At 42.8% G+C, this 22634-nt stretch overlaps 1 protein-coding gene across 7 annotated transcripts in view; it reads left to right on the top strand.

Annotated features, from left to right (window-relative positions):
• The window catches only part of DIPK2B (divergent protein kinase domain 2B), a 370971-nt gene extending 350967 nt beyond the window's left edge, over positions 1 to 20004 (top strand). For all 7 annotated transcript variants that reach the window (XM_053309380.1, XM_053309381.1, XM_053309378.1 and 4 more), the window contains 2 exons: positions 10543 to 10831; positions 19285 to 20004. In XM_053309380.1, the coding sequence (XP_053165355.1) occupies positions 10543 to 10831; positions 19285 to 19625 (630 nt within the window). In that variant the 3' untranslated portion in view covers positions 19626 to 20004. The remainder of the gene's footprint in view (positions 1 to 10542; positions 10832 to 19284) is intronic.
• Positions 20005 to 22634: the final 2630 nt, after the last annotated feature.

Raw genomic sequence — 22634 nt, forward strand, 5'->3', positions numbered from 1 at the left:
GGCTACAGCCCTACTCTCAATCCTAGCCACCTGTCTCTAACTCTGGGCCACCATGATTGTCAGTAATGGGCAGGTCCTCCTCTCTGAAGGCTGAGATAGGTTCTCTACCAGGATGGGGTAATCCAGAGCCTCAACAAAACTGAACTTGATAGACCAATGATCTGACTCAGTATAAGACATGGTAAGACATGTACCAATGCTTCATATACCACAGTACTATGGACCCCAGACCATGGCAAATCTTGAAATGAAGATCTCTGGGAAGTCAGGTGGAAGAGTTACACAAGTGGACAAATGTGTTGGTACCCCTCCGTGAAAAAAGAACCCACAATTGTCTCTGAAATAACTTGAAACTGACAAAAGTAATTGGCACCCATCATTGTTTATTCCACATTTAACAAAAATCCGACTTTGCTTTAGAGTTTTGATGCAACAGAATATTTCAAATAACACAAACAAAAATGGCATGGACAAAAATGATGACCCTTAACCTAATATTTTGTTGCACAACCTTTAGAGGCAAGCACTGCAAACAATCTATTTCTATAGCTCTCAATGAGACTTCTGCACCTGTCAACAGGTAATTTGGCCCACTCTTCCTGAGCAAACTGCTCCAGCTGTGTCAGGGTTGAAGGGTGCCTTTCTCCAGACTGCATGTTTCAGTTATTTCCATAGATGTTTTGTCTCATCTCTTCTCCCAGAAGCATTGTGGCTTGCCAATTTGCATTTTAGCAAATTCCAGTCTGGCTTTTTAATGACAAAACTGGAGCTTTTTGGTAAGTCACATCAGCTCTATGTCCACAGACGGGAAAAAAATGAAGCTTTCAAAGAAAAGAACACCATACCTGCTGTGAAACATGGAGGAGGCTCGGTTATGTTTTGGGACTGATTTGCTGCGTCTGGCACGGGGTGCCTTGAGTCTGTGCAGGAAACAATGAAATCTCAAGACTATCAAGACATTCTGGAGCAAAACTTACTGCCCAGTGTCAGAAAGCTCTGTCTCAGTCGCAGGTCATGGACAGGATAATGACCCAAAACACACAACTAAAAGCCCCCAAGAATGGCTAAGAACAAAACATTGGACTATTCTGAAGTGGCCTTCTATGAGCCCTAATTTGAATCCTATCAGACATCTATGGAAATATTCTGTTACATCAAAACTCTAAAGCAAAGTCTGATTTTTGTTAAATGTGGAATAAACACTGATGGGTGCCAATTACTTTTGTCAGTTTCAAGTTATTTCAGAGACAATTGTGGGTTGTTTCTTTTTTCATGGAGGGGTACCAATACATTTGTCCATGTGTGTAAATGTGAGTTCTGTAACTGGAGATGTCAGGGACAGAGCCTAGCTACAATGTATCAAAACGTGTGTGCTACTCAATCTACAGTACATCACACAGCGATCATTTTTGTGTTATGGCTCAGACACTAATATTTTACATCTAGTGTTACACCTACAGTATATTGCTTTTTTCAGTGAAGATGTATTTCATGAGTATTCACATTTCTCCTCTAAAAGTGGAAAGATGCATTCAGTTCTAATGGAACTTCTTTTAAAACTATGACACATATAATCAACTAGTAAGGACATCAGGTTTCTTGTATCCTTGGTGCTGCTTTAAAACAAGCAGAGTTTAAAGTGGACCCTTGTCTGTCTGCCTGTCTGTCACAAGTCTTTGTATCCTTCTGCGCCCATGGAAGACTTTCAGAACATCTGATTACATTAAACTAGTTCTAAACACAAAATGTAAAACACAATACATATTTAAAGGCAGCATCACAAATAATTGAAACATACATACAGCTTCCGGATTTAAAGACCACCTGGGCAAATGAATAGGTTTCCACTTGGTGTGTTAATGGAACTGCCCTGGGGTATTTGGTCAGCACTCCAGTGTTCAGGCTTTGTGGGGGAATTAGCTTTTAAAGGGAGTCAGCTCCACATCAGTTTTAAATTGTATAAACATTTGGACTCAAGAAATGACTGGACTGAGACAAGGTTATAGTTTCAAAATTAAAAGAAGGATATTTATTGTAGGGAGGGGTACAAAAAGAGAGAAATATGTGGTTAGAGCAATATTACTATCCAAAAATACATTTACCTGCAATGAGGCATTTTAGCTTAAAGTCAAATTGTGTAAGTTCCCAGGTGGGCAAAAAAAAGGAGGCTTGTGAGAGAGATAGGGGGTATCTTAGATCTATGAAAGGGATAAAGAGGGCCCAGTAGCAAGGCAAACGTTCACCTTCACTTGATCTGGACCACAGGACCTCAGGACTCCAGGGAGGGCTGCAGAATCTCATTCCTCTGAGACAGCATGATTGGAAGCAGGAGGGTTGCAGGGATTAGTAGAGAGAGAGGTACCCACGAGAAGGTACCTTTGTGGGGCCAGCTTCCTGTGGCAGCTAGGTATGCTGGATGGATCAGTAAGAGAACTGATCTGGGAAGTGGCACGAAAAACTGGACATCCCCAGTTGTGATGGTGGGTGCTGAATATCGCCCAGGCTGCTAGTGATTTCAAGCTCTTTGTAGGTTGCAGGAGAGAACAAGGAGAGAACTCAGTGGAGCCCTAGGTATAGCATACGAGGGAGCACAACAATTATAGGGAGGTTCCGATGGAGTCCCAAGTGAGAGGCACAAGGGAGCACTTGTTGGAGTCCCAGGTAGAAAACCCATGGGAGCATACTGGATCATGTAAATGGGGATACTTATACCCAAATTCATAACCTGGGGCAGAATTCCTACTGCCCTACTTTTCTGATTAGAAGTGCCAGGATAGACCTGCATGGAATGCATTGTTGCTGATTGCTCTTCCTGGGTGTAACAATGCAGGGATTGCCTTCTGTAGGCAAGGCTGTTTGTGATGAAAAATAAGAGTATTTAGGTGTGTGAAAGAGTATCTGCATCTGGATCAGCTCTCCAGTAATTCTATCAATAATTTCAATAGATACACCTCTGCTCTATGTCACTGACTCATCTTCTTTGTTATGGGGAGACAATTGCTTCACTACCTTATCTACTTTTCTTCCTGCTCAATTAATTGGTGTGTTAGCCCATTGATATCTCCTGTGAAAGGAGAGGGGAGTGAGGCAGTTCACTCTTAAGTACAGAGTGGTTTTGGTCAAAAGTTAACCTTAGTTAACTTCTGGGGTCTGCTTAGATGGGGCTCCCACATAGGGAGAGGGCATGCATCTGATCCCTGTTCCAATTTGCTTTGTTTGCAGCCAGATCTAGGGGTGACTAGCCCATTGCCAACTAAGTGACCTGTCCCCATATGTACCATGAACAGAGAGCTCAAGTTGCTGTGAAGCTCCTGAGCATATACAAAGTTCAGTCTTGAAGCCTGGAGATGTAATTGCAAACAGGGTGGCTCCTGGGAGCCAGGCAGAATAAACACAGCTAGCAACAGGTGACCAAAAAAAGACAACAGAGTTAGTTCCAGACCAGCCTTCCTGACAGAACACTCCACAACCAGGGTGTCACTTCAGAAGGTGGGAAAATTCAGAGAAGGGCCTTTGTCATCTGACTTAATATTCAGGCAGATTCATATGGGATGTGGTCTTTTCAGATACTGGGTCCTAGGCTGTTGTGTTACCTTCAGCCCTGCTAGCTGAATGTGTGCTCAAACCTCTCTCATTTAAATCAATAGAACTACTTAACTTTTTCATCAATATCCATTGTTCCCTAATCTGAATTGTGACTTTTTTTAATTTTAGTGCCATAAATGTAGTGTTAATATGACCAATAAACCCAATTCATTCATTGGTGCTCTCTCTCTCTCTCTCTCTCTCTCTCTCTCTCTGGTGAAAATAAGCAATAGACATTTTATGCTTATGTTTTGCTCCACATTGCTATTTGCTATTTTCAATAGTCTGGTTGGAATAATCTCTTTAATATGAATTCAGCACACAGGCAGATTAATATTTTGATTGAAAACTGGGGAGTGCTAAGCAATTTGGGAAAGTTGGCTAGTCATTTAGGAGACAAATTTGCACTCTCACTCACTCAGCCTTGCAACAAATTATCCTAGCAGAAAAAGTCATCCAGACTTAAGAAATCATTTTCTGAGCGTGTTAAATTACGCGAATAGTGTAAACAAAATGACATGCAGATAACCTTGATTTCAATAATTAATTCACTTCAACTCCCCACCAAAAAACACTTTGTAAAAAAATAAAACCAAGTTACATCTTAATCAGTGGGGCCAGGGAAAAGAAACAACCTATCATCATGAGTAAAAATGTAGAACTGGTATACTGTATATTATTCTGAAATAAATACATAATTGCTAGGCATCAGTTTAACAGGTAGCAGTTCAGAAAGTAATTGTTTTCCCATGAAACAAAAGCTTATTAACTGTCTAACTATATCTATACATTACAATTGTGCTTAGTTTTCAAGAGTGTGTGTGTGTGAGAGAGAGAGAGAGAGAGAGAGAGAGAGAGTGTGCTCCTCTTAATGTAGAACACATACATTTTTGACTACAGATGGCAATATGAAGTTTGATAGATACAAGCCCTATTTAGACATTTCATTGTACGTACAAACAGCTGTTTGTACACATGACATATTTTTGTGTGATTGACTGTACGTACATCTGTTCATTTTAAAAGTGAAGCTTGTTACAGTAGTACTATAGGAATAGTACTACTGTATGTGTGTTGAACAGAATGTACATGCATACAGAGCTGTACATGCATGTGTACACGGATTGTACATGCATTGAATGTATGAATAGGGTTACAGGGTTTCCTAGATAATAGAAGACTCTGCTCAGTCCCTGCTTTCATTTGTCTCAACTCTGTCCCCCAACTTGTTCAAACTCGTGTTTTGTTAAATTGTTATGTGGGTTTCTGTGATTTTCTCGAGGGTGGGTTCAAGAAGCAGAAGTTCTTGAAGATCATCCTAAGATGATCTTAAGGATGTTCTTAAAGATCATCCTAAGAAGTTCTTAAAGATCATCCTCTTTTTCCTAAGAGTAGGAAAAAGCATGTACAGAGTCACCTATGAAATGCAGCAAGTGTGTCTTCATTATAAAGAGTACATTGATGAAGCAGCTGCTGCTTGACAACTGTTTGATCCATGCACTTCTGACAAAAGAAACACCTGCGCTACACTTTATGAGTATTAGCCTATATGCGTTTCCCTATGTAAAGTTTATCCGTTACTAAAGCAACACCATATGTTTCACACTAGTGCTTTCCTTACCATGCAAAGGAGGAACATATTTGTCATCAAGGAATATGCTAACCCATGAGCTATGTCATGATTTTTTAGGCTTAAGAAGGAACAAAAATATTTACTTTGGTCACTAATTGTTTAGAGAGCATGTCGTGTTTATATTTTATATTAATTAATGTTTTTCTGTATATTCATTAGTAAAATATATAAAAGCCTGCATTCTTTAAGACCACCAGTGATAAAATTTTGGAAGAACCAATGAATAAATAATAAGAGGCTTTTTAATGTGTTTTACTACAGCCTGATGGGTTTTTAATTTTAATTTAAATTGGGTTTGTTTTGATTTTATTCTACATTGTGTCTTATTTGTTTCATCATGTTACATTTTATATTACATTTATTGTATACTGTTGTGAGCCGCCCTGAGCAATGTACTGGAGAAAAGGATATAAATATTATGAATAAATAAATCCAATGAAATAATAATTATTATTTATTATTAGCATAGGAGTAACAAAATTGTTAGGATACTTCCACAACTACTCCTCTGCACAAGTAACCTCCAGAAATCAGTCTCCCCTGCCCCTTTCCAAATGGATGCTGTTGTGACATCTTAATTAAAACCATCCCCATGAGTCAGGTCCAAACATATTGTGTGTTAGACATAAAAAGTTGGCAAGTGGGTAGGAGCTGATGATCAAATGGCTAAAGTGATCACCCAGGGTGATAGTTATAATGGAACAAGGGGAAACAAATGTCCTTGGGCCCCTGAGAGAGAGGGCCCCACACCAGCTGACTGGCAGCTTGCTCTTTGCTCTCCTGCTCCCACCTCTCCAAAGAAGAAGAGGGGAGAGGGCAGAGGCCATCTTAAATTTTTGTCATGGTGACAAACTTTCCTATGTGTTGGGAATTCTCTCTGGTAAGAGAATCCCTTTTTCATTATAGAGGGGTGCACAGAGGCACAACACAGCGGAATTTGGTTAGGCATGTGTGTATGCTGAGAGTAAAGTAACTTGGAGCCAGTTCATAGTTTCAAATCAATATATAAGGCATTTATTAGAGAATTCCATTCTAGATAGGAAAGTGAGGAGTTAGGATCTCTATCTATCTATCTAGCTGGATGCAGATGGATTCTGCATCTTCTCTGCACACATGGTGCAGGGAGAGGAGCTTGCTTGCATGTTGCAAGGTAGAAGGAAAAGGAAGACAAGGGGGGGAGGAAGTTAGTCCCTAAGAGTAGCAATCTACATTCCAAAGGGATAGTGTCAGAGCAGCAGAGAAGTGATGACCAATGTCTTGACCCTCTAGTCCTCTGACTCACTAGTCTGTCCTCCACTGTCTTTGAGACAAGAGACAGCGCAATGTCCTTAACTTCCAACACCCCCTCTCAATGTCTCGTGACTCAGTTCACAAGATTCATTTTCTCTCTCAGCTTTTCAAAGCAGGGTCTTGGTAGTGGCTTAGTGAGTAGATCTGCAAGCATTTCATTTGTCGGGCAGTAGATCAGCTTGATTAGTCCGTCCTTTTGCAGATTTCTCACTACATGGTACTTCACATCAATATACTTGGTATGCCTCTTTACATCTTCTTGTTTGGAGAGTTGGATGCAGCTTTGGTTGTCTTCATACACTGGTATGGGCTGTGGTACATCTATACCTAGATCTTTCAGTAGCTGACACAACCATTGTATCTTGTGACAGCCCTGTGTAGCTGATACATACTCTGCTTCAGTGGTTGATGATGCTGTTATGTCTTGCTTGGTGCTTGACCAGCTTATGGCTCACTCTCCATAGAAAATTATGTGACCACTGGTGGATTTCCTTTCTGTTTGGTCTCCACCCCAGTCTGCATCTACATATACTTCAATCCTGACCAGGGGCTCAAGGTTGACTCAGCCTTCCATCCTTCCGAGGTCGGTAAAATGAGTACCCAGAATGTTGGGGGCAATATGCTAAATCATTGTAAACCGCTTAGAGAGCTTCGGCTATAGAGCGGTATATAAATGTAAGTGCTATTGCTATTGCTATTCTAGTTTTGGTTCACTGTTCACTGTTAGCTGTCAGCTTGAGCTTAAAGTGTGCAGTACCCTTTAGGTACCTAACAAGTCTCTTAATTGCATTCCAGTCCTTGACTGTTGGTGATACAGTCTTTCTACAAAGTAAGCCAACTGCTGTACTAATATCTGGCCTAGTGAATGTACTAATATATAGAAGCTTACCCAATGCTTCACAATATCTATGGTTGTCAGATAGTGGCTCAGTTTGATCTACTTGCTTTATGTAGTTCACGTCTATTGGAGTTGGTGTAGGATTCGCATCTTCCAGTCTGAGCAGGTTTATCAAGTCTTTAATTTTCTGTTCTTGGTTGATGAGGAAACTTCCATCTTTCTCTCTTTGTACTTGAATGCCCAAGTAGTGTGCAATGTTGCCAAGTTGCTTGACTTCCACATCTCTGTTCAGATGATGCATTATTTCCTTGCTGTCATCTGGATTCTCATAGGCAAGAATCAAATCATCAACATACGCCAAAATGTAAGTCCACTTCCTATCTGTGTATTTCATGTACAGGCAGGGATCCGCTTCACTTCTTTTGAAGTTTGCTTGAAGCAGCATATCATTTAGTTTTGTGTTGCATACTCTGGCAGCCTGTTTTAAACCATAAATGCTCTTTTGCATACATAGTCCTCTTTGCCTTTCTCCAAGAAACCTGGTGGTTGTTGCATGTAAATGTCCTCTTCTAGTTCACCGTGCAAGAATGCAGTTTTCACGTCTAGGTGTTCAACATGCATTCCTTTGTTAGCAGCAATACTTAACAGAGTCCTTACTGTGATATGTTTAACCACTGGTGCAAAGGTTTCATCATAATCTTCTCCATATTTCTGTGAATATCCTTTTGCTACTAATCTGGCTTTGTAGCGCTGAATCTCACGATCAGCATCGTGTTTGAGTTTGAAAACCCATTTGTAGCCTATAACTTTCCTTCCTTGAGGTAACTTAGTAAGAGTCCAGGTTTTATTTTTCTGTAGAGCCTCAAGCTCTTCAATTGCAGCTTGTTTCCACTTCTGGTTGTGGTAGCTGGGATATTTCCTCCCATGATGAAGGTTCTGGTTGTTCCGCCGTTCTTGCGAGGTAGTATAGTCTTGGGGCTGGAACACCTCTGTTTGAGCGCGTTGATTGCTTCACCTCACCCTCTGTGGTCTCTCCCATTATCTCAGGTGCATCTGGTGGATTGCTGGGGGTCTCTTTGTCGAGCGTGGTTGGATCTGGATCTGCTGTCTCCTCCTCAATTCCACTGAGATCAGGAAGCATAATCCAGTCATCAGGGTGTTTGGTCTGGTTACTTGCTTCGGTGTAGGCCCCCTCTGAAGACGTAGCTCTTTCATTTTCATCAAAAAACACCAATCTGCTTATGGTTATCTTGTTGGTGTCAGGATCCAGAATTCTGTAGCCTTTGGATTGCGCTGAGTAGCCTACAAAAATCCCTTTTGTGGCCCTAGCACCTAACTTAGTCCTTTTTTCTTTGGGATGTATGAGTAAGCCGTGCTTCCAAAGACATGCAAATGTGTCATGGATGGCTTATGACCATGCCAAAGTTCATATGGTGTTGTTCCTATAGGCTTTGTGTGCATTCTGTTTTGTATGTATGTAGCAGTCATGATGCCTTCTCCCCAGAGTTTCTGTGTAGAGAAGATGCAGAATCCATTTGCATCCAGCTAGATAGATAGATTAGAGATCCTAACTCTTCACTTTCCTATCTAGAATGGAGTTCTCTAATAGATGCCTTATATATTGATTTGAAACTATGAACTGGCTCCAAGTTACTTTACTCTCAGCATACAAGCATGCCTAACTAAATCCGCTGTGTTGTGCCTCTGTGCACTCTGCTATAATTGAAAAAGGAATTCTCTACCAGAGAGAATTCCCAACACTATGCTCCTGTAAAAGTAAGGTAGAGTGTGCAGTTGAGTCGGTGTCAACTCCTGGCAACCCCAGAACCTTGTGGTTGTCTTTGGTAGAATACAGGAAGGGTTTACAATTGCCATCTCCTGCGCAGTATAAGATTATGCCTTTCAGCATCTTCCTATATAGCTGCTGCCCGATATAGGTGTTTCCTATACCAGCGGGGATTCAAACCGGCAACCTCTGGCTTGCTAGTTAAGTAATCTCCCCTTAATGAGATTAAATGATTTATTTTCAGTGGCCAAGCCATAGATAAAGAGAAGGGTTGAACACCATTTCCCCCCATTTTATAAATGTGGTGTTTCCTCTGCACAAGCTTCACAAACCCAGGGCATACAGGCCTCAGATGGAGGGGAGGGGCTTCTAAGCTCACTGTTCCTCCTCCATCTGCCAGGGAGAGAGAATGTCTTGCTTCTCCCTGGGAGCCCATACAGGCAGCCTCCCTCTATCTCCAGTGCCCTCCTCATCACCAGCTTCAAGCCCATTACATATGTTCTCAGGGTCAGCTGCCACTCCTCTTAGCTCCTCCCCTGCCTTCCATTCCCAGCCTCCTGTATTCTTCCTGTTATCCCTAAAAGGGCCACCTTACAGGACTCAGTTTCATCTCCCTGAATCATCCCCCAGTGTCTCTGCAGAGTGGAGGGAACTGCTAGCTCCTGGCTGCAGTCAGGCAACAGCTTGTCGGGTCATTCTGGCCCAGTCAAGGGCGGCCGTCCTCCCAGCTTCCTTGCCCTCCCGCACCTCCCAGTATGGTTGCCATCGGCTTCATGCACAGTGGCCGCGCAATCCCCAGCTGTTGATCTGCTTGCCGCCTGGTCGGATGAGTGCCTCACCCTGCTGGGTGTTGGGGAAGAGTCCCAACAATAAGATTTCCCATGGTTTAAAACCTTCTAGCTGTGGCATGGTTGTCAGCAATGAATGAGAATCATTGGATGATCACTTCAGCCATTTGGATGACTGGGAAGAAACTGTGGAATCGGCTCCCCAGTTGTGAATTTGGTTGTAAGCCCCATGAAGTGGAAAGGGGAAGGTTTTTATTTTAGCAGCTCTGTGTTTCAGGGACAGACTGGCAGAGATTACAGGAGGTACTGCTGTTGTTGCTGTGAACATGGTACTGCCATGTGCTTTCTTTAACAACCTCATAATAGCTGTTCAGATGTAAATAACACCTTACAAAACACTGTGAGCCTTCAGTACTCTCTCCTTAAAAACAAAACCTGACCCTGTGAAGATGTCCTGGAACTTCCCACTACTTGCTGAAGGGAGGAGTGCAAAATAATTTAACAATTCATTATGCGAGATTACAGGTGCTCTTTTAAAAAACAAAAACAAAACAGACATCCTCTGTATTTGTAAATTGTTCCACATTTCACTGACACCCTTTGCATTTCATCTCTTTCACAGATTTTTCCTGGAGCAGAAGGCTGGCCCTTTCCAAAATATGTGGGGTCCTGTGGCCGGCTGATAGTCACTACCAGCAGCAGGCCTCTGAAGGACTTTTATGGCTCATCTTTGGAAGTAGCAGCAGACCTGGCTCTCCAGCTCCTTGCTGTTCTTGATTCCATGAGGAATAATGACCTGAACTATTTCTTTTACTTCACCCATGTTGATGCTGGCACATTTGGCATTTTCAACAATGGGCATCTGTTCATCCGGGATGCCAGCACACTAGGAGTCATTGACAAGCAGGAAGGTACTAAGCTTCATCTTTGAAAAAGCATCTGTCACAAGAGGATACAAAAAGGCAGGAGGAAAAAGAGTTTATTCACCTGGGGTGGTTGTTTTTTTAGCATCAAACATTTGTTGGTAAATCAGTTAATTCAAAGAATAAGAAGTAGCATTTAGTGATTATCTGTATACAAAACACCAAGTTCTTTGATTCAGATGACTATGAAATGAACACAATTTGTTCAGACTTTGTTAGAGCTTAAATAAAAAAACTGTGATACTGTTCTCATGCACAGCCTAATCCAGGCTAGTGAAGCCCAGACTGGGTTACGTTGTGTGTGAGAACCTCCGGGATAAGACACAATTGTAGTGGGGCAGTGCTGCCTAGCCCCACTTCTTAGCAGGCTTTTAGCTGAGGTTAAAGGGAGTGAGCACTCTCTTAACCTTGACTTCCTGCTCGTGTGTGACCTCGGCTGCTTCCAGCCCGGCCACACACATAGACGGGCACCTAGAGCACCCATCTCCTGGGGGAATCTCCCAATGCATCACACATGTCATGCCGTGCATTGTGGGATCTCTGGAGGCCAGGACACATCATCTCTGCCTCCAGAGCTCTGTGCTGTGCTCATGCAGTGCGGATCATCTGGGAGTGTGGTTTGCACTCCCAGCAAAGTCGAGTGCTCTTGACCCTGAAAAGCCCTGCTTGAATTTCCTGTTTCTGCCTTTTTAATAGGCAGAAGCAGTCTCACATGCAGAAGGGATGAGACATTTCGAGATATGGGCCAGTTCCTATTGGCTACTGCTAGCAGGAATGGGCTGGTGCCAGTCAATCAAAGAGGATGATGTCATTCCAAACTTTGCTTTATAGGAAACAGAGATTAAGCTCATTTTAATCACTGAGCTTTCACATACTTCACACCTAGCCTCACTGGAAGGAGGCAATTCCTATCAAACAGTAAAAAAAATGGGGGGGGGGAATAGATAATGTTTTATAACTGCTTCCCTCATAAGCACAAAGTAATCTTATGTAGATTTAACTAAGAGTTTATTCAAAAACTCAATTTTCTCCTTTTCCTTTCCCTTCCTTTTTTTTCCTGACTCCACCCTCCACACTCTACAGGATTCCCACTTGGACAAACTTCTAATCAACAAAACATTACAGATTATTAGCTAGAATACAATACATCCCTCCCCTTTATAACAACCAGAATTGAATTAATTTAAAATTCAGTGACAAAGTCTTGAAGACTTTTAGGTGGCCACTTGTCATGCACACTTCTAATTCTTGGGTTCTCTGACACAGGAGTTGTTAGTGATGGTTTTTGGTTTTTTTCTGATACAGAGGATTGTCCATCACTTTCATCAGCCTCCTTTGTGAGGTCAAAACTAGAGGCAAGTTCAAAGTCCTCGCCAGTTACTCTCTAGAAATCAAACTCCCTTCCCTCTTTTCTCATAGTATGCAAGCTGGAAAGTCTCGAACTGTTCCATTTCTTTCCATCATCCAATATGACAGAATCTCCTCAGATTTCGATTATTTGTTTCAGTCCAGAATATTGGGAACATCCCTTTCTCACTTTATAAGGCAGCTGTACTTGAACAAAGTCCCCTACCTGAAATGTTGCACCCCATTTCTCATCCACATACAATTTGCTTTCCCCCCCTTTGCGCTTCTTCCTTACCCGATCATGAATCTCTGCATCTTCAGAGTGAAAGATGGCATGGAAAGCCCTCTCAGTTGTTGCCATTGGGTAAGGTTGGTGGTAGCTTTATGTCCTCTTTGCAGTTCAAAATGCCATTTTCCTGTAGTAGATTAAGGAGCAGTTTGATAAGCAAATAGGGTTTCACAGATTTCCTCATTCTAGGGTTGTTGCTGCTCAGTAGCCAGTTGTAAACTTTCTTTCACTAATCTGTTCATTCTTTCCCCTAAGCCATTCCCTCAAGGATGGTACAAGGAAATAGTCGTGTGTTTTATCCCTTGTTTATACAAGTATTGCTCCATTTCAAATGAGGTAAGCTGTGTCCCATTGTCAATCATTAGTCGTTTAGGAAGACCCTTTCTCACAAAAACTGCAGTCATGAATTGGATTACCTTGTTTGTACTAAAGTCAGCAAATGAAACTTCTGGCCACCTGGAATAGTAATCTACTATCACTATAACAAATCTTCGGTTTGTGGATTGGTTATCAAAAGGCCCCATTATATCCAAAGGAAGTTTTCCCCCCAGGACCATAAGGGATAGTCTACTGGAGTCAAGGGGGTAGTAAAAGTCTTCTGCGATTTTCAGATACAGCCCCAGCTATACAGTGCCAGATTGTTTATTTGTTTGATTTATATACCGCCCTTCCAAAAATGGCTCAGGGTGGTTTACATTTTCAATGTGTTTCCCCATACCTAGAAAGATTCTGATTCCCCTTTTAGTCAAGCTCATGCCCAGGTGACTTTCGTGGGCAATTTGGATCACTTTTGCTTGTAAAGAGGTTGGCACCACCAAATGATCAGTCCTCAATACCATCTCATTGAGATGAGACAACTGACTTTCTAAATATATGTATGGTTGAGGATATTCAGATACCTTGTTTTTGTGTGGCCATCCATTAGCCATGTAAGGTTTAAGTACAGTAAGCACTTGATCAGCACTGAGCGTCACTTTCCATTCAGAAGATGTGATCACTCTATGAGTGGATAAAGCTATTTGCATAATTACTACTCCTTCATCCTCATCTTCTGGGATCTTCTTTTGGCCTGGAAATGGAAATTGAGATAAACAATCTGCAGTTGTATTCTGAAGACCTGGAAGGTATTTCACCTGGAAATCAAAATCCATAAGAATAGTGATCCATCTGGCTGTTCTTGGTATTGCTCGACTTGATCCCCAATTAGTAAATAAAGCAGATAGGGGTTTATGGTCTGACTTTAAAGTGAATTTTCTGCCCCACAAGTAAGTACTCCCTGCCCAGAAATATGCTAGAGCAGGGTTTCTTAACCTTGGGCCCCAAAATGTTGATGGACGACAATTCCCATCACCCCCAGCCATGTCTGTTGTGGCTGGGGATGATGGGAGTTGGAGTCCATCAACATCTGGGGGCCCAAGGTTAAGAAACCCTGTGCTAGAGCTTCTTTTTCAATGACATAATATGTCTTCTCTGAAGCTGTAAGTTCTCTGGAAGCATAGGCAACTGCAACTTCCCTGAACTTTTTCAGTACATGACAGCTCCCAAATCATATTCAGAAGCATCAGCATCACTGGTTACAATAGTGTGCCTGCTGGTGTCAAAAGAAGTGAGAGCAGGGCTTTCAGCAATGGCTGATTTGATAGTCTGAAACCTAGCCTTGCAGGATGCATCCCTGTTAAATGCTACATTCTTTTTAAAAAGAAGACGCAATGGAGCAACTTTTGAGGCAAATTGCCTAACAAATTTAGAGTAATAGTCACAAAGTCTAAAAATGATCAGAGTGCATACTTTTTGTATGACTCTGGTGCTTCCTGAATAGCTTTCACCAAGTCTGTTTGGGGATGTTTTGCCACTCTGAGATATTGTGTGTCCCAAGGATGTCATCAAATGTGTCCAAAACTGACATTTCTCTGCAGAGATAGTAAGCCTGTGTTGTCGGAGTTTTATTAAGACTTCTGTCAGTTTAGCATCATGCTCCTCAATGGTTTTGCCATAAACTAAAATGTCATCCTGAAAGTAAGTGATTCCATCCGTAGTCCTCAAAATTGCATGCATCAGTCGTTGAAATACCAAAGCTGCAGCTGCAGCTCAAGCTGCAGGGCAGTGTTTGGTATTGAAAAAGACCCTCTGGGTAATTAAGGCTGTGTATTTGCAAGAACTTTGAGCAAAGGAATTTGATGATAGGCTGAAGACAAGTCCCAAGTGGTGAACACGGAGGCCTCTTTCAGGGTAGGCAGCTTTTCATTGATATTGGGCAAGGGATGACAATCCACAACCATGTTGGAGTTCACAACTCTTAAATCTGTGCACATTCAAAATGTATTGTTTGGTTTCCACACAAGCACAATAGGAGAGACCTATTCTGATGAAACAACAGGCTCTATAATGTCAGCATGCTATAGTTTTTTTAAGAGCTCCTCTCTGGCTCAATGCTATAGATACATTCATCACTTTGTGTTGTACAGGTATTACATTTGCCTTCATCTGGATTTTATGTTTGGAATGTATGGCAGTACCAGGAGTATCAGCAAAAACACCAAAAATATCAGCAAGCATATCAGCATATGGATGCTCTATCATCTGTAATATGGATTCCATGCTTTGGGGTCTATTTGTTGATCTTTCTTATGTTTCCAGCCCAATATTGAGACTCCTTTTTGTGACACACACTTTCCCTTCTGCAGTACGTCCTTTGTATTCCAGGACAGCAGTGAAGTATCCATTTATGGCAATAGGGGAACCTCCATATCGCCATGGGTGGATGTCTGAAGGCTGAAAGTGTAGATCCGAAGTAGTGAGGAGTTTCTTGTAAAGTAAATGGGAAATGATAGGACATGGAGAACCAGAATCAGCCAGCATCCAAACTTCATGGTCATTAACCCCTGCTAACTTGGCAAAGAGGACCCTTTTAATGTGGTGATTCTCTTTATTTAGCAGGGAGAGAGTAACTGGCCCTTTCCACCACCAGCACAGTACCTCCAGTGACTGTTGCTGGTGTCTATCTTATGTTTCTTTTTAGATTGTGAGCTCTTTGGGGATAGGGATCCATCTTATTTATTTATTATTTCTCTGTGTAAACCAACCTGAGCCATTTTTGGAAAGGCGGTATAGAAATCAAATAAATAAAGTTTTACTTGACAATGCCCCAAAATTTCAGAAGCAGGCTCCGAGTCTGTCACACTTAAAACACTGCCAAGAAGTGGTTCGGCTGCCGCATCCTTATCATATGGCTAATCAGAAATGGAGTGGACTGCAGACTTCTTTTGCTCTTGTTACAAGTGACCTTTCATGCAGGACAGTGAGCAAAATTGGCTTTGTGGGCAGAGTCTCCACATTGGTAGCATTGGTAGTTCCTCCTTTCTTGTGCTGCGCCTGTCTGGGGAAGCACCATATGAGAGATTGGGTTGGGAAGGATTTAGACTGAACAGCCTGGATTTCAGGAGGTGGGTTTTGGGGTACCAAGAACATGATTTGGCACAGTGAAGAGCATTTCCCATCTTCCTAGCCATCTCTATAACTTTATCCAAGGTACATTTCTGCTCCAGTAGCAGTTTTCAAAACAATCTGATCAATCCCTGATCATTTCATCAGTAAAGTTGGCAAACCTACAGGTTGCACTTAAGGCATGCAATGCTGTGATATACTGATCAATAGATTTACCAGGCAGTATGGATCTAGAATAGCACTTGTAACATTCAGCAATCACATTCAAAGTGGGGTTGAGATTATCACCTAAGGCTTTAAGAGCAACTTCATAAGAACTGGCATCCCCTCCAAGTTGGTAGGGAAGGGAAAATGATTATATATTCTTTGGCCTTCAGGGCCCAGTGAAGCAATATAGCCCTCTGTATGGTGAGGAGGTAATTGCAGAAATAGGACCTCCATTGTTTCTAGGGAAGATCAGGTTATCCTGGGGTGGTCAAGAAAAAGGGTGCTGGGGGAATCTGAGCAGAGGCGTAACTATAATAGGGCAAGGGGAGACAGTTGTCTGGGGGCCCACTGCCTTGGGGCGGGGGCAGATGCAAATCACATGACTGACTCCCTTAGCCACACACCAGCCCGGGCTTCCTTCAGTTGTATTCAACCTCCGAAATTGATGTGAGTGTTAAAACCTGGAGCTACCAGAACAGCATTTCTCTAGTACTATTAAATGACTTGCATCGTCCACAATTTACAAAACCTTTTAAAACATTATGTAGGATGATGTTCTATTGTGGCACATAGGTTATATACATATATAAAAATCTTACTATGCTTTTTGTTAGCACTATTCAGCCTCATTTAAGATTTCTTTACTTCATGAGCTGAGCTTCAGTGGGGGGGGGCATTTAAAAATCTTGTCTCTGGGCCCACTCCAACCTTGCTACACCCCTGGATCTGAGCCATGCTGCAGTGGGCTTCCAGGGAACAACAGAATCCAGGATTGAGAAGGGGGGAAGTACCTTTGGGGCAGTGCCGGTCAGGAAGCTGGAGAAACAATCAGCACCAGTGCTAGCAGAAAGCTGTTCAGGAATGTAGGCCCAGTAGTGCAATGAAATGAGGTTGCAGGAACATCCAGAAGCTTTGCAGGCTCACACACTTAGTTGGTTCAAAATCTCATCACCAAATGTTTTATAACTGTTTCTCTCATAAACACAAAATCTTAAGTAGATTTAACTAAGAGTTTATTCAGAAACTGCTCAATTTTCTCATCCTTTCCCTTTCATTTTCCTCTCTATAGTATCCCCACTTGGACAAACTTCTTAACAACAAAACATAAAAGATTACTAACATAGGACGCTGCCATATACCAAGTCAGACCATTGGTCCATCTAGCTCAGTCTTGCCTACACAGACTGGCAGCATCATCTCCCAGGAATATATCATTACAGGCAGAGTATCTCCCAGCCCTATCTGGAGATGCCAGGGAGGGAACTTGGAACTTTCTACATGCAAGCATGCAGATGATCTTCCCAGAGTGACCCCGTCCCCTAGGGGGAATATCACACAGTGCTCACATGTAGTCTCCCATTCAAATGCAACCAGGGTAGACCCTGCTTAGCAAAGGGGGCGATTCATGCTTGCTACCACAAGATCAGCTCTCCTCCCTGCTAGACAGAATACTACATATACAGTAACTAATAGGATAACAAAGGAGTGACCAACTTTAATGTGCAAAGAAAGCAGCACACACACACACACACACACACACACACACACGCAAACCAACTGGTTACAATGACTTTGTATGCTGCAATTATAGAGCCAGTTAATAAGTCCAAATTTTAAATATTTCGCTGATTTCCTTCACAGCAGATTGAAAGAAAAGAGAGGGGAAAAACTGGCTCAAGTGACAAGAAAAGCTTGAGGCAAGCCCCTGGGCTGATGGTGGTCAAAATGTCCAACAATGCAACTGGGTACATGGCCAACCACACAATACAAGTGATCAGATATATCAGGAAGAGCCTGGATCTGGGCAGGACAAAGCCAAGCTGCTAAGCAGAAGTCAGTGTGATTAGAGGCGAGACCCACAAAGAGAAGGCAATCCCAGGTGCCAAGACCTTAAAAAAAATGGGTAATATATCTACGCGAAGCAAATTATTGGGACCAGCTGTCCACTTTAATAAACTAGAATTCTCTCTCTGGAGAATTTTGAAGAGAAACAGAGGCTAAGAAGCTGCCTCATATTCTGTTTGCTGGGTAGCTTTATGGTTATCTAAGGGCAGACATCTGCCTCATGTTATTGGAGGGAGCTGGGGTAGATTCACAATTTCACAATGGTAGAGTGACTCTCTGCATGGTAGTGCCCACATTCTCCATAACCAATGGCGTAGTGCTGCAGGGATGCAGTGCCAGTACCGTTTTTCCTCCAGCATCTCAGCAGAGATGAAAAGCTCTTTGCTTTCTAAAAGGAAATAATATGCTTTTGTTACAAGGAGACACGATCCACCCTTTGTGGTTGACAATCCAGACTGGATTCTTCTGGGTAAATGTGGTTCAAGCTCTAAGGAAGCTATCCTGGGCTTCTTGTAACCGACCCCATCCCACACCATTATTGCATCTATCTGTGTGGGGGGGTGGGGTGGCTAGGCTATTAGGATGGGCATGGCTGTCAGGGTGGGTGTGGCTATGGGGGCAGTCATGGAGAGCACTTATACTTCTCAATTTGCAACTATGCCACTGTCTGTTTTAGATTTCAGTTCATGCTAGAAATATAAAGCAAATCATGCAATGTTTAGACAGTTTCAAATGTTAGATAGAAGTCAGTGCTGAAGAAAATAATATAGTACAGCCCTCATGGGACTATGCCATTTCAGAATGCAGGTAGGGGGAAGTCACATATTTGAATGTCCAATAAGCTTCAGGAAATACAGCATGACAACAAGTGGACTAGGATACTATTCTTTTCTCAGACATACTAGCTTTCCATATGAAAAATCTTCTGATGCAGGGGAGGATTTTATTGAGAAAATGGGGAACTCCCACCTTGCCAGGGACCTAGTACCATGAAGCTTTTCTTCTGGGCTCATGTATTTTCCCCATGGGGAAGACAGAATGAGTGATCTGTTTGTACTCTGACTTACTTCAGAATCTAGGTTTAAAACTGTGCAGGTGCAGAAGGTTTCAAGTTCCATCCCTGGCTTCTCCAAGATAGTGCTGAGAGAGATTCCTGCCCGCAACCTTGGAGAAACCGCAGCCAGTCTGTGAAGACAATACTGAGCTAGATAGATCAATGGTCTGACTCAGTATATGGCAGTTTCCTATGTTCCTATAACATTTGCTCATATATTGTAATAACCCAAAGGTTGTTGTTTTTTGTTGTTAGGTAGCCAATTGACAAGTGGACAACAAGGACAGAAGGACATCTTTAGCTGCTTGGTTGCAGATTGCCAGTCAGTGTTTCCCTCCTGTGATTCCATCAAGCACACTCAGAGCCTTATCATGGTGTGTGAGGAACTGCTGCCCAAGCTCTTAAAGGGAAAATTCCTGCCTGCTGTTCAGGAGAAGATTGACAGTGCTTTGAGCATCTGTGCAAACAGCTTGCTAACGGATCAAGAAGTCATCATGGCAGCTCAGGGGCTGGTAGGGATTTTGAAGCCTCTGCAGCCCTGTGATTCCCGTTTTGCCTACCGCTACCCTGATTGCAAATATAGTGCCAAACACTGAGAGAATGTTTTGCTGGAATGCTGGGGATACCATCCACATACCTCTTGAATCTTTGAATCTAAAAGAATGGTATCATCCAGCAGATCTCCCAGAGAGAAAGGGACACAAATATCACCACCACTGGACCTTCCACTCTGCTAACATTCCCTGGGGAAGCTCTGTGAACTTGTAGGGTTTATTTTTAAGAGGCACCTCTAAGCCCACTTGTCATTGGTCACGTTCGACCTACTCACATCTACCTCAGTGAACAAATTGACTGTGTTCCAACTTGTCTCACTTCTCAACTTTACCTCTGTTTAATAAAAAGTATGTACACCTTAACTAAAAAGGACCCCTTTTTAAACTGTTCCCAGGGTACATTATACCACTGTTACAATGATGAGTACTCCTTCTTTTGGAAGCAACTTTCAACAGCTGAATAGAAAGCAACTCTTAGATAACTCCAGATAACTTTCCTGAGTGCTTTTAGGAGGAAACTGTTGTCCGTCTCCCACCCCACCCCATTTTGTTATCTCATTTGCTTTTTATTTAAAGCTCCATTTGATTAGTTAGTCCTATGTTGAACATGCATTCATTCTGGTCAAGGGTACACCTAGGCAATTTTGGCTGCCAGACCGCCCCCACCATGAGGCCCCCCAAAACCTACTTTTGGGGGGCCTCCTGCCACACCAAACCTCCATTTTTTAAATTTCAGCAGCCGTGTGGCTGAGGGGTGGCTGCTGGGGGTGTGTGAGTCCAGCAGTCCTTCACCCCCCATGGAGGTGATGGCTGGAGGAACATGGGGTCTGTCCATTCAGCCCAGTGTCTCTTCTGAGGCATGCCTGTGCAATTGAGAGAGATCATCACAAGCCGGTGATGTCATGGGCTTGCAACGATCTTTCTCAACTGCGCAGGCATGCCTCGCAGTTAGAAATAGATGCTGGGCCAAACGGAGAGGCTCAGCATCACTCCGGCCACTGCTGCTGCCGGCAGGGGGTGGGGGGAAGACTGCTGGGGCCAATATGCCAACGTTAGTTGTGTAATGTGAATGCACCAATGTCAGCATATTCTCCTTGACTTTCAGTTCTTGAACTAACATCTGTAACCAGGATTTGAAGTTGGTTGCTGTAGCAGATTGTGGGTAGTGGAAAATTCCTTGCCTGACTCAGGTCAAGTTAATGGATAATCTCCCTGACCAGTTTAAACCAGTTCTGCAACAGAGGGAGACTTTAGTGCTGAGTCATGTCATCCCTGTTCTGTGCTCTGGGACGCAGACTGGTTGGTTTAAAAATCTTTAGCTTTCCAAACCCAGAAAATCTAAGAAAAGATTCTGATAAACCCAGTTCTTGTAGATTCCTGCTGCCACCACACACTCTAAGACTTGCCTAGAACTGGACCATTGGATTGAGTGCTTTAGTCTAAGGTCCCTCTATAGCTGGGTACACGGAAAGTGCAAAAGTCTACTCCCCCCTTTGATAATAGGCAGGACCAAATAAACCCCTTTCCCTCCCATGTGTTTTGCCTGCACATGCAGTTAATTATTAATTTGGCCATGCCAAATTACGCATCTCTTTGAGATGCGTTTTGCACCAGAGAAATCCCCCTTCTGCCTCCTCCCTTTTCTCCTGCTGGATTAATAACCACCCTTGGGGTCCTGAAAAAGGTGAACAATAAAGAGAAAACATTTATTCAGTTACTACAGAATGGTTCTGTCTGAGACGCTTAGCTTTTTAGAAACACTTAAAAATACTTATCAGTTACAAAAATACTTCAGACACACCCTGATGATTCCAGGGGGGCACACTTTGAACTCTTAGTTGCAAAGAACAGATATTTAGGACAGTGGAAAGCACACACACTAAAGAAACAGAAATTCTAATGCAAATTCTTACTAAAATACTTTCTCCTGCCCTAATCTTCTGAAGCCCCTAGCATTGGCTTCCTATTCCCTTGAACTCACCAAGCTCCTGATGAGAATCAAACTTCCTGCAATCCAGTCACACAAGGATCTCTTTGCCCCTCCAGCACAGAGTTCCAGCTAGTCTTCACTCTTTGCCCCAAATTCCTTTCTTGTTCCCAGAATTCCCCCCTACAGCTTTCTTGTCCCATCCACTTGTTGGACTGATTGACTGAGCCCTAGTGGTCACCAGTCTGTCAGTCAAGATAGGTTTCACTTCCTATTAAGTCTTTAGAGGGAGGGGAGACCGGTCACTACAGTTGCAGATGTTGGTTCTGGAACCAAAAGTTGGATGGAATATGCCAGCACTAGTGGGTTTGACATAACCCACTATTAGCATGACACAACCAATATTAGCATCTCTCTCTCTCTCTCTCTCTCTCTCTCTCTCTCACACACACACACACACACGAAGTCAGGCTCACAACCAAATTCTGAGAACCAGCAGCTCAGTTTTTGGGATCATGTGAAGCCACCCACTGAATTACTCTTTAGTATTTTGGGAGGGGAAATGTGATATGAGCCCCTGGTGGCGCAGTGGTAAAACTGCCGCTCTGTATCCAGAAGGTTGCAAGATCGATCCTGACCAGGGGCTCAAGGTTGACTCAGCCTTCCATCCTTCCAAGGTCGGTAAAATGAGTACCCAGAATGTTGGGGGCAATATGCTAAATCATTGTAAACCGCTTAGAGAGCTTCCAGCTATAGAGCGGTATATAAATGTAAGTGCTATTGCTATTGCTATATGCTAGTGGACACCATTCCCCCCTAGAATGACTTTGAACATTTGGGGCAGGTGGAATTGAGGCTATTGAAATTACCAGTAATAGGTAGGTTCCCCTAAATGAGTTTGTAATACATTCAAAGCTATTCAGAGTGTGTGTGTGTGGGGGGGGCTTGTGCTGCAGCTAGGACACTTCGTATACACTTAATAAGTGCTTAGATCTGCATCCCACCCAGTGCAAGTTCCCTCCTATATACTAGAACCTGTAATTCATTCATGCTAGAGCAGAAGCGGACAATCTTTTTGGTTGAGGGAACGTAGGAACCTGCCTTTTCCTTATACCAAGTCAGAC

This window comes from Hemicordylus capensis, chromosome 3 (assembly GCF_027244095.1).
Source record: "Hemicordylus capensis ecotype Gifberg chromosome 3, rHemCap1.1.pri, whole genome shotgun sequence".
In the NCBI taxonomy this organism is placed as follows: Eukaryota; Metazoa; Chordata; class Lepidosauria; order Squamata; family Cordylidae; genus Hemicordylus; species Hemicordylus capensis.